At 39.8% G+C, this 12930-nt stretch overlaps 2 protein-coding genes across 4 annotated transcripts in view; both read right to left on the bottom strand.

Annotated features, from left to right (window-relative positions):
* Positions 1-6884, bottom strand: part of DDX50 (DExD-box helicase 50) — a 31679-nt gene extending 24795 nt beyond the window's left edge. Inside the window, exons 1-4 of one of the 3 annotated variants that reach the window (XM_027062157.2) lie at positions 6684-6834; positions 3579-3688; positions 2920-3219; positions 91-166 (exon numbers count right to left, since the gene is read on the bottom strand). In XM_027062157.2, coding sequence (XP_026917958.1) covers positions 91-166; positions 2920-3111 — 268 coding nt within the window. In that variant the 5' untranslated portion in view covers positions 3112-3219; positions 3579-3688; positions 6684-6834. Of the gene's footprint in view, positions 1-90; positions 167-2919; positions 3220-3578; positions 3689-3970; positions 4119-6683 lie in introns of those variants that run through there. The other 2 variants (XM_053207434.1, XM_015063362.3) reach the window with 2 other exon arrangements.
* An 882-nt stretch (positions 6885-7766) lies between these two features.
* STOX1 (storkhead box 1) overlaps positions 7767-12930 on the bottom strand; it is a 57321-nt gene continuing 52157 nt past the window's right edge. The window contains exon 4 of the mRNA XM_027062154.2: positions 7767-7968. Within this exon, the coding sequence (XP_026917955.1) occupies positions 7944-7968 (25 nt within the window). The 3' untranslated portion in view covers positions 7767-7943. The remainder of the gene's footprint in view (positions 7969-12930) is intronic.

Genomic DNA, 12930 nt, shown 5'->3' with positions numbered 1-12930 from the left:
CTATATTCTCTTTTTGGTAAGAAGAGGTAAAGATTTTTATAAAATCTAGTTGTAGATTTTCAGTTGTATAGCCATTAAAGTTCATAGTACCTTTTAGAAGCTTTATAGTTTCTTCAGAAATAGGGAAATTGGAGAAGGCTCCTTCTTTCTGTTCACGTGTTAGGCTCTGTCAAAATGAAATCAAAGTTCTAACTAATAATAGTTCATATTCAGCTAGGCATTTAGATTCTTACTCATTTACCAATTTTAGCTTTACTAAATGAGCTAACAAATCAAAGTTAGTTACTACTTGCAAAAATTGTATAGATTAACTTACACAACCAATTAGTGGAAAATTCTTTTAATTTCAAAAGCATCCCTTTAAATACCAAGTTTACTTAATACATTTTCCCATAGTACATTTAAAAATGACTCACTCACACATAAAACTCCCTTTGGAAATACAGCTACTACATAAATTAAAATATATTTTCATTTGACTGAAACATTACAAGAACACTATTTGATCATCTAAGCCATATTCACAGATACAGGCAGTATTAATTACAAGGACTAACAGAAGCCTATAAACCATCCTAAAAAAATATTACACAATGAGAAAAATAAATTGTTTCTAAAAATAAATGTTAAAAAGTTGTTCTATGGCTCTAAAAAGCATGTTTTAGGTCACCAAAACAAAGCAAAGTTCCTGCAAGCTTGAAAGTTTCTTTAACATATACATAGGTTAGCATGATATTATCATTTAACATCTATTGGAAACTTTGTGTACTGGTCAATATATATATAGAAGAAAGACAATATTATCTACCTGTTAAGTTTATTATTGGTGTGTTTAAAGAAAGTTGTTCCAAAACCATACACAATAGCAATTTTCAAACAGAGAACCAGATAAAAGACATAATATCAAACTGAAATTGTAAGCTATTTAAGCAACCTCAAAGCTATCATTTTTTTAATTAAAAGAAAAAATTTTATTACAAAAGTAATACATTTTCATTATAGAAACCACATATAAACAGAAATAAAACTATAATCCAGTCAGCTGATACCACATTTGAAACAGACACTCCTCTAATCCTCACTCTATGCACATATAAATTTTTTAAAATAAGATAATACTGTATATATTGTTCTATAATCTGTGTTTTTCATTTAATAAGATACACTAAACACCTTTTTAACATTCTTCTACGACCTTCAGGATAGACGTCATGTATTGCATAAATGTAGCATATTTTCTAAAACCAATTGCCTACTATCAGGCATTTAGTATGCATTTAGAATGCATAAATTTTCCACTATTATCAACATCATTGTAGTAAGAGTTTCATACAACCCTATACACCTCATGATTATCTCCTTAAGACACATGCCTACAAATAGAATTCCTGAACCCTAATATGATCTAAATAAAATAATAAACAATTAAGCCTATTATAATACAGAGCATTATACCAGATAAAATTGCAACAGAGCAAAAGCAACTCTGTACGTTTTGCCACTGGCAATACAAACTTGTAGGGCCTCGTTTATTTATTTTAATGTTTATTTATTTATTTATTTTGAAAGAGAGAAAGAGTGACAGCATGTGTGAGCGGGGCAGGAGCAAAGAGAAAGGGAGAGAGAGAATCCCAAGCAGACTCCACATTCAGCACAGAGCCCAAAATGGGACTTGATCTCACAACATTGAGATCATGACATCAGCCGAAATCAAAAGTTGGATGCACAATCGACTGAACCACTCCAGGTTCCCTGGAGGGCCTTATTTAGATTAACTCTCAACATATGTGCTTCCTGACAAATATCAAATTCCTAAGTAAAAGAAACACCATATTTTAAGGCAAAAATTCAGTATGTTTCCCCAAAGTTTACACAATAAGCTAGGCTAAGACCTATTTAAATTATTGGCAACCATCAGATTTTAAAATATAAAGAATTATTGGGGCATCTAGGTGTCTCTGTCAGTTGAACGTCCAACTTCAGCTCAGGTCATGATCTCACCGATTGTGAGTTGAAGCCCCACAACAGGCTTGCTGCTGTCAGCCTGTCAGTGTGGAGCCCACTTCCAATCCTCTGTCCCACTCTCTCTGCCCCACCCCACTTGCATTCTCTCAAAACTAAGTATTTTTTGAAAATTAAATATAAGGAATTATTAATACCAAGAATTACTAAGACTATCAGAAGTTGTTTCTGTCTGAAGACCTGAGTAACTGACAGTTTATAATACCTAGGTAAACCTATGAACTGTGCTAGAGGAAAACTGCAAGAACAAATTGGACAAATTCTGTGCAAGAAAATATCTATTCTAACAGATAAAGGCAAAAGCAATGGGTTCAGGAATACAAATTCTATACTAAGCATGTTTTCTAAACTCCACAAAAATTAATACCCTGGAAAACAGATTTCTTCAGTTCATTTTTATACGGTTCATTTCTGTTTAAAAATGCAAACAGCTTTTGAGTTACAATATGACCTAAAGATCACTTAAAGTTGCTATTGTTACAGAAGCACAAAAAGCAGAAGGCAAAATACACAAAGTCAAGAGGCTTTATGTACCTTGTTTCAGGAAGTCAGATGTCAATTCATGAGTACTGGTAGGGACTGAAATAACCATAAGAAATGCAAGCAGATCACCATCAATAAGCAATTTGGAAAAACTATTTAGGAACCCAAATGCATAGGAAAGGTTTACATTTGACCATTCCCCCAACCTCCACCCCAAGAAAAACAAAATACAATGACAGAAACAAGGGACAAAGGAAAAAAGTTTCCAGTTTCAGTTGTACAGATTCCCCGTCCAATTAAGGGTATTGGACACTAAGCAGGAAACATCATGGAATCAATTCTAATTAGTCTAAAAAATCAAATTAACCTGTATTTCAAGGATAAAGGCAAATGCAAAACAAAAAGTATCCATACCTCCTCTAGTTTATTATCACTTGATTTATGAGTAGAACTATCTAAGGATGACACTCGCTTTGATTTTTTTTCATATTCATCAATATCTCCATTTGACAGATCTTTTCTTCTTGACTTATGAGATTTAGAAAATTCATCTGAAAGTCTATTATTACATCCTTCTTCAGTGTCTCCATTTAGCTTCTCTTTCATTTTAGCTTTTTTGGGCTTGGGAGCATCCAAGTTATCTGCCACACCATTTTCTCTTGTTTCTGATTTCTCGTCTGAGTCATAATGGTGCTTTGATTTCCTTCTATCACTCTGTGGAAAAACAAAGAAGCAGTGACAAGAGGGTCATAAGGTCTCCTAAGACTCTAGAGAAGTTAGAGAGTGACCCCCAACCACCTTGAAAAGTTACCTGGTAAAAATCAACTGGTTGCTAATGCCGAGCCTAAGCCTCACCTATTGCTTTCTTTCTCATCCCATCTCTTGCATTCTCAAGACTTGGCCTCTAGCCCCTCTCTAATCCCATTACATGATTTAAGGGAAATCAAAATACCTCCTTTGAGAAAAAGATGAGAACCCGAGATCTGTAAATTAAAAAACATATCCAAATCCAAAAACAAAAACTTCTAATATCTCCAAGAGAAAAAAAAAAGTTAATATTATTGAGTACCTACCCAGCACTGTGTAATGCTTTCGGCTTATCTTGTTTAAATCTTCATAACAACCCTATAAGGGAAGTACAGGTCCATAATCCCTTATCCGAAATTCCGATATCCATAAAGCTCTGAAAACCGAAAGTTTTTTGGTAACTTATTTGGAGACAAAACCTTACCTAACCTGAACTCATTGATGGAAAAACTTGACTCAAACTGATGTGAGGCTATTTTTAACCTTTACTTATTCCACTTAGTATGCATATTCATATTTAATATTAAGGTGTTCGATCATAGGTTGGGGGCCCCAAGCCCTACTGGGGTGTTACCCTTTTAAAAGCCCCCAAAATTCTGAATTCCAAAACAAATCTAGCCCCAAGGATTTTGGATAAGGGATAGCGAACCTGTATTACCTTTGCCATAGTACAGATGAGGAAACGGAAGTTCTTAGAGGTAAATAACTTGCCAAAGACTCACATGCAGGATTTCCTTCAAGTGGAAGTTCTAGAAATCAAGCTCTGTCTGATTTGAAAGCCCATGCTCTTTTCACATCATGCTTCCTCTCTGAACTCTGATAATTAATAGGTTAACGAATAAACAAAACAAAAAAAAACCTAAATAATTCATGTAAAGCTCCAATCATTATATTCCCATGGAAAGACAAGTATATTAGTAACCCTGGAAACTTTTAAAAAAGTTTTTTTGTTAATTAATACAACTTTAAAAAAAAAAAAAAAGACTACTCTGCAACTTTACTTCTAAAATGCCAAACTGGTGACCCGTGTTTTAATATTTGCAAACAGCAAAAATTATTTGGCAATTCAGCACTTCAGAATTACCTGGTCAAATGTTCAAAATAAATTAGGTAATAGTTATTAGTGATAACAAACACTACTGCCACCAAAATTTTGACCATGATTTACATATATTTTACAAAGTACTTTCACATACAATTTTCTCATCCATAAAATGGAGATGTTGTGAAAACGGAATAACATATGTGAAAATGCTTTGTAAACAGTAGAGCTTTACATTAACATAAATTATACAGTTACATGTTATACATTTGATCTTTCATTAACTGAACTAACCCACATGTCCCCAAATCAATAAGTTCCAAAGAAAAACAAGGTTATTTACAGAGCCAGCCTTGGGGTTAGAAATGCTTTGGGGCCATGTACTTGAGGGAAATGAAGCAAGGTAAAGAGAGGCCTCTAAGTCCAAGCCCAGAGATATCGCAAGGTGATGAAATACACTGTTCCACATCAGATCCATAGTGCTTGACACTCTTCACTTCCTTGGCTTCCATGACACTCCAGATTCCCTCCTTATCCTCTTACCTCTACCCTAATGATTCCTCTCCCGCCTCCTTCTGTAGATGCTCCTTAAGTCTAAGTTCTCTGTGTACGCTTTCATACCATTTTCATGGTTTCAACATTTCCATGATTCCTTCCTCCCCTGCACTCCAGTTTTGAGAACATACGGCCCAGCTTCATAGTTCTACAAATCCAAATCCAAAACTGTCTTCAACTCAATGCCAGATCACTACCCAAATGCTCTGTTTTTGTTAGTTGGTACTCTGATCTGTTTCCAAATCTTTAGTTATCCCTCACAGTTAAAGAAAAATCAACAAGTATTTCCGGAGAATGTACAATGTGAAAGCCATCAATTTACAAGAATGTACTAATATGTAAGGATGGACAAATATATGGCCACTTACCTCAAGAATCTTTGGAAACATTTGAGAAGAACACACAAGAAAAGTGAGCTAACTTTACAAAGCAGCACAGAATAGATACCAATCGAATGATAAAGACAGCACTGGAACAAGACTTCAGAGGGGAATGAGATTACGGGATGTGTACATTGGAGTGTTTAGAAAACACATATAAACTAAACCTTGACAGAGAGACAGGATTTGAATGCAAAAGGAGAGGTATTTCAGGAGGAGCCAAAATTGAAATAACTGCTTGGTGATTCCACTTACATAGGGGATCTAGAGAAGTCAAATTCACAGAGACAGAAAGTAAAATGGAGATTGTTAGGGACTGAGGGGAGTGGGCAACGGGGAGTTGGTGTTTAATGAGAACAGAGTTTCAGTTTAGAGGATGAAAAAGTTCTGGAGATGCATGGTGGTGATGGCTGCAGAACAATGTGAATGTACTTAATGCTACAAAACTGTACACTCTAAGATAGTTAAAATGGCAAATTTTATGTCGTATGTATTTCACCATGACTAAAAAAAAATAACCGCTTGGCTGGAATGGCAAAGTTTACCTTGGTGATAAGGTAAGGTAGGTTCTGCTCTCTGGGGCTATACAGAGTATTTTCATTTTTTTTGTCAAATGTCATCCTTCAAATACAGCTTCCTCACCCACCTTAACTCTGTTTTCTTTTCTCTGGGTCTCTTTTTTTTTTTTTTTTTTTGAGGTTTAGGGTGGGAATTCTCAACAACTCCTCTACGGGGTCCTTGAGGGCAGGGACTTATTTAAATCCTGTGGTGCCCAGCAAAGAGTGTGGCACAAATTAAGCTCATTAAACACTTGGGGTCTAAATGAAAATACTAACAGTAAAGCCTACTAGTAAAACAGCCCACACGATCTCCATCACAGCCAAATCCTGGGAATGTCGGCTGTGACACTTTTCCTTAAGCCTCTAAAGACTGGCTCTCGAGGTTTGTAAACCTAAGATCGCTTTCCCCAAGATTCTCGCTCACAGGTCGGGCTGACGGAGAAGTAACACATATTCAAGGCAACCATTTTCTTAACCATCTTCTAACGCGGCCAACAAGAACCAAGTAACAGGCCTCGCTGCTTAAGCAAGGAGAGGAAAGAAAGAACAGATTCCACGGCGATGGGAACTTGAGTCTGCCCATCTCGTAGTCGCCGACGGGAAGGGCTGAGGGAGCACTGGAGGCCCGGCCAAAGCCTAGTGCAGCCCTTCTCCAGGTTCGGGGTGTGGAGATGGGAATGGTTCCGGAATGACCATTCAGGAGGGACGACGGCTGCGCGAGGGGAGGCCCTGGGATGCTCCGGCCAGGTTCTGACAGGCCATCAGATCAGAGACAGCTCCCCTCCCCGCCCAAGCCGGCGCAGCCCAAAAGGAGGCGCGGCCCATCCAGCGCACCTTTTGCCTCTCCTTCCTTTGGCTCTCGGTCTCCTCCAAGGGTGCCTCCAGCTCCATAATGTCCCCCCAGAGGAGTTTCCCAGGCATCATTCGCCGCCGCCGCCTCCTTCTGGGCTCGGCGGCCACAACCACCTACGGGCAGCGGCAGCGTGAAAGGAAGCGGGGGCAGGGCGGCCGCCCGGCCAGGGCCTACGTCACTTCCGGGACACGCACCGCGCGGCGGGGAAAAATAATCCCGGATATTCTCGGTTTAAACTCATCCTTTGCGTTCAACCTTCCATCCAATGAGTGTGAGCGATCTCGACTGGCCCACCCTTGTTCTAAAGTGATTGGCTGCTAGGGTAAAACCCTGGCCAGTCTCCATAAAGGATGAGCAAACTGATTAGCATAAAATGATGCGGGTTTTCTTTCCTCTCCTTCTCTCCCCCTCCCCCACTCCGAACAGTCTTCCTCGGCCTTGCGGAGTCGCTTTGAGGCTTTCCAGGGAGCAGTGCTGGGGCTGAGAAGGCCCTGAACTGCGGCGGAGAGGGGCCCGTCCGCTGCGGGATGGCGCGTGGGCAGGCCCGAGCAGGGCCGGTGGGGAGCGCCACGCGCCTCCTCGCCATTCGCCGCCGGAAGCTGCAGGCCTCAGCCCGCCCATTTCGGGGTGAGGCGTTAACGTCTAACGGCTTTGCGCGAAGCCGGCGGTCCGGCGCTGTTGGGAAGGGGTTGGTGGGGTCTGGAGTGGGCTAGGGGGGCTTAAAGTGAGGGTCAGGGCTGGACAGTCGTTTCTCAAGTCTTAAGTTTTAGTCAGGAAATAGGTCCTTGGTTCATTTTAGGTTCTTGCCACACTCCCCAGTGACTGAGGGGAAACTAAACCCCGAGAAAGGGATTTACATGTCCGAAGACACAAAACCAGCTCGTGGCATAGTCAGGACTAGAGAGAACGCTTCTGAATCTGAGATCAGTGCTCTCTTGCCACACCATCATAAAGACCTTGTTTCGCAAAGCGTTTGGGGGAAGATGCTCCCATGAAATAATAACTAGGAAAACTCGGGAGAAACGTAGAAAAACAAGCCTAAATGTCTTCGACAGATGACGTAGTTGCAGTGAATAAAAGGATTTTATTTTATTGGAGATCAACCGCCCCTAAATTACAACCTCATACAAAACTGGAAACCTTTCGACAATACAAAAGGTTGATTCCTTAGCATACTTCTTTTCTTCCGCCACTGGTGCTGGCTGGTTAGCGTTCTTTTTCAAAGCCATTTCTTTATCTCTTCATGATCTCTTCACCTCAGCTACCCTTGAGTGGAGAATGAGAACCCAAACTGAGATTGTAGGTGCAGGAGCACTTCACGACCACTTGACAATTTCTAAGACACCAGCCTTGTTACCTCGGCATCAGACTTGTGTCTTAGCAACATTACATATTGCTATATACATCATGGAGTTGCCCCAAACTATTGGTCCAGAATAGCTGAAACCACAAATGATTGCTACAGGCCTTCTGCCCTATTGTGGATTGGCCTGAAGGCAAAGGACTGTGTATCTAAAAGTCACCTTATGGGTTCCATACTGTGAACAAAGAGTGTCAGCAAAAGATAGTGGAAAAAATGCATCTCTCTAGAGTATGAGAATCGCTGTACATCTCTAGATGTAAATCCTTTTCTACCATTCTCGTACACCCACCCCAATGCTACCATTGTAAGGTCTTTGTAGCCCTACAACAGAGCATGAGGTGCATAGGAACATGGAGTGGATGTGGCAACTTCACACATGTAAAATTGGGAAAATAATAGGAACAGATGTTAGTATGTTGTGGTTAAAGACCAAATATAGATGAAGTAAAGTTTTTAGCTCCTCTAGATTCTATTTTTGGCATTCATTTTTCTATCAGAGGTCTTATAGCAGGTATGTAAATAAAAAGGACTAGACTGTTCAACTCTCCCTATGCCAGAGACTAACAAGCATATTAGTGTTTTTCAGAATGACCTTCTGTGATTTAGGACATTCTACAACCCTTGCCTTTCTAAGCCCCAAACTCCTTGAATCAAATCTCTGTCTGGTGTCTTAAACCAAGTCATAAGTAACTTCGCCAAGCTGTGGCTTAGCTGGAAAAAAATTAGGTGCTACCAAATTTGGGTAACTATATGTTCTCCAGGGACCTCAACTAGAAAACTTGGGAATGGTAATGAAGGGATGGAGAATTCTGTTTTTTCTTTCATATTTGTTCCCGCTATAACTCTCAAGAGATTTGTATCTGATAATAAAATCTATTGGAGAGGACATGAAGGAGTAGCATAATTTAAATGTACAAGTAATTCAAAATATAATATTAGAATGTTTATTTTCCAAAATATCTTACCAAAATCACTGATATAATTTCTTAAAATTTAAGAGACTACCTCATCTGTTTCTCAATTCTATAAAGATTTATCTTGCCTTTGGCTTCAGCTCCTTAAACTCTATGACCTTAAGATATAAAAATAAGAGGTCTACGACCATACTACCCTGAACATGCCCAATCTTGTCTGATCTTGGAAGATAGAAAGGGGACTTACACTTGCCTCTCTCTGGTCATTCTCAAGCCTACAGGGCTAGGGTTTTTTTTTTTTTTTTGCTTTTTGGTTTTTTTACTCCATAGTTAAAAAATAGAAAGTTAAAAAGAAAAAGTCATTTTGCATCTGCATTTCAGTTTTATGTGACAAAAGGAACTGAACTACCATGCTTAAATGTTAGGACATGGAAATAGTTTAAGGAGCAGTTATAAATTGATGAAGAGACACTGTTGCATAGAATGAAATGTTTAGAGTATAAAGAAGTAAGGAGAAAATGAAAGAGGGAACAGGACATGTTTCCTCCGTTGGTAGCCACATGACCTTGGCCAACTCAACTCTAAAAGCTGGTCTTTTGCGGGGTGCCTGGGTGGCTCAGTCGGTTAAGTGTCTGACTTCGGCTCAGGTCATGATCTCGCAGTGTGTGGGTTCGGGCCCCGCGTCGGGCTCTGTGCTGACAGCTTGGAGCCTGGAGCCTGCTTCGAATTGTGTCTCCCTCTCTCTCTGCCCCTCCCCTGCTCATACTCTGTCTCTCAAAAATAAATAAATGTTAAAAAAAATTTTTTTAAATAAATAAAATCTGGTCTTTTTGTTAGTAATGTGGGGACATTTCCCTGCTGGTAGTGCAGGGAAATTGGAAGGATCAGCTGATGAAACAGTACTGTAGAGAAGATGATATACAGAGCTGCTTACATTTCTATCTTTAGGTCAAGGTTTTAACAGCCTCGAGGAAGACACAGCTTTTGTACATTTAGCACATGTACACTTAATGTAGGTAGCTCCTAATTCAAAGGTGGAATTTTTTTTAAGGTTCTATTTTTAAGTAATCTCTGCACCTAATGTGGGGCTTGAACTCACAACCCCAAGATTAAAAGAGTCCCACGCTCCACCAACTGAACCAGCCATGCACACCTGGTGGGGGGGGGGGGGGACTTTTTAACTTTTAGAGAGAGGTCTTACTGGTTTTTTAGCCAATTACTTTGTAAATGCTTTGAATCAAATGGTGGAAGAGTAGTGACATCAGCTACCCAGAGAGGGCACTATTACCTAAAAAATGGAAGCTGCTCGCTTCTAAGGTTTAAAAGGAAGACAGATCTGTAGAGGCCAGCAAAGTAGTCATGAGTTTTTGATACCCACCCCCCCATTCTTGTTTCATGACTCCCGCATCTCTCTTCCCCACTCCATTTTGGCAGTAGTCTTTCTCCCGCATTCCCCCAAAGCCTTCTCAGCTGTAGGAGGGATTCTCAAAATGTAGTCGTTCCCAGTTTTCAACACTACTACTGTTCTTGTTCTCTCCATTTTTTTTCCTGACATATCTGACATTTTGAAACATCTGTCTGCTAAATTGCATTTAGTAATAGACTCATGATCATTCTAATCTATAAATAAGATACAAATGCAGCTTAGCAATGTCACACCAGCATGTGATGGTGTTCTATTACGGAGCTGGTGTAATTTCAGCCACTGCCAAAGAAACTTGATGTTTTAATTAGTAAGGAGTTAAGCAAAGGAAATATACAATTTCTATTAGAATCTTTGAAATATTGAAAATAGCTTGCAGAACTCAGCTACTCTCTGAGGATTCCTAGGGGTCTGAGATCCCAGATGAGAGAGGATGATCTTGTATGAAATGTCTAAATTAACCCCATGATTTGCATATTTTATTCCTATAGCATCAGGCATAATATTTCCTATTAGCCAAGACATAATAACTCCCCAGGCAAATCCAGATTTGGATTGGGATGAAATTTCTTATAATCTTAATTTAGGGGCATCTGCGTGGCTCAGTCGGTTAAGTGTCTGACTCTTGATTTAACGGCTTAGGTCATTAGGTCTCAGTTCATAGGATTGAGCCCCATGTCGGGCTCTTTGCTGACAGCATCATAGAGCCTACTTGAGATTCTCTCTCTCCTCTCTGCCTCTCCCTCCCTCTCTCTCAAAATAAACATTTTTTTAAAAAAGAATAAAAAATACTTTATTACAAAAAAAAATCTGAAAGGATTGAATCTCTAAATGGAGGAATTCAGGACAACCTAGCAAAAACAGGAGACCTATATAGAAGGCCATGTATTCAGACCAGTTTTGTGAATATATAAATATATAAAAATATGCATACGTATATTTATAACAATATCAGGTGCCTCCTGCATTGGGCACTTTGAATAGATGAGCCTTAGATCTTACAACAGTTCTGAAAGGTAGATATCTTACAGATGAGAAAACTGAATCAGAGAAGTTTGGAATCTCTCTCCATCACACAGCTCCCAAGGATTGTAACTGGGATTCAAATTTGTCTGAATCTGGGGTGCCTGCATGGCTCAGCTGGGTGGGCATCAGACTTTGGCTCAGGTCATGATCTCATGGTTCCTGAGTTTTGAGTCCCACAATGGGTTCTGTGCTTTGTGCTGACAGCTCGGACCCTGGAGCCTGCTTCAGATTCTGTGTTCCCTTCCCTCCCCACCTCCCAACGTGCACTCTGTCTCTGTCTCTGTTTCTCTCTTTCTCAAACATTAAAAGGGAAAAAAAAAAAAGACAAAACAGGGGCACCTGGGTGGCTCAGTCGGTTAAGCATCTGACTTTGAGTCAGGTCATGCATGATCTCATGGTCCACGAGTTTGAGCCCCTCATCGGGCTCTGTGCTGACAGCCCAGAGCCTGGAGCCTGCTTCAGACTCTGTGTCTCCCTCTCTCTCTTTCCCTCCCCTGTTCATGCTCTGTCTGTCTCTCTCTCAAAAATAAACATTAAAACAACAACAATGACAACAACAACAAATTTGTCTGAATCCTAAACTCAGGTCATCATGCTACCTTAAGGGAACCGTCGTGCGGAGGAAAAATCAAGAACTAATGTCATCACACACAATATTGGGGGGGAAATGCAAGCCACCTATTTAGAGAATAACCTCCCAAACAACACGCATACCCATCTTTAATATCTGTTATCATATGTTGTGTTTTAGAAGAAACACAACTTTTAGAAGAAAAGTTTTATTGGTCTCACAATAGGTTTCATTTAATACATCTAGAGAGTGTCATAATGCATCCAGTGGCAAAATTAGACGGATTTCATTGGTCCCTACATGTGACGAGAGCCACAAAATACTTTGGATTCCTCATTCTGTTAAGAAACTTGTCCAGGTCCAAAATCAAAGATAGAATGAGTTGTTGCTGCTCCCTTTTCCAAGGAGTAACAAGGATAGTACAGAAATGGAGAAGTGGAAGAACTCTGGAATCTTGCAGGAGTTCAGTGTTCTGTAGGATCTTCACTTAATCTTTTCCCCCCGCCCTTGAGGCATATTTGACCTATAACCCTCACTGAATCTTATAAGAACAAAACCTTACAGTCAAGAGGAATTTTTGGGATGTCTGGGTGGCTCAGTCGGTTAAGCGTCCAACTTCGACTCAGGTCATGATCTCATGGTTCGTGAGTTCAAGCCCCACATCAGGCTCTGTGCTGACAGTTCAGAGCCTGGAGCCTGCTTCAGATTCTGTGTCTTCCTCTCTCTCTGCCTCTCCCCTGCTCATGCTCAGTCTCTCTCTCTTACAAAAATAAACACTAAAAAATTTTAATTTCAAAAATCATCTAGTTCAGCTATCCTGTTATGCTAAGTATATACCAATCAAAGGATCACTAAGTCTCTGCTTGAATACCCTAAATAATGGGAAATGCTTTCATTTATAAAATGTCTATTTCATCTATGGGTAGTTTTG

This window comes from Acinonyx jubatus, chromosome D2 (assembly GCF_027475565.1).
Source record: "Acinonyx jubatus isolate Ajub_Pintada_27869175 chromosome D2, VMU_Ajub_asm_v1.0, whole genome shotgun sequence".
Classification (NCBI taxonomy): domain Eukaryota; kingdom Metazoa; phylum Chordata; class Mammalia; order Carnivora; family Felidae; genus Acinonyx; species Acinonyx jubatus.
The sequence above is the reverse complement of the archived record's forward strand: the minus strand, read 5'-3'. Positions and strand labels throughout refer to the sequence as shown.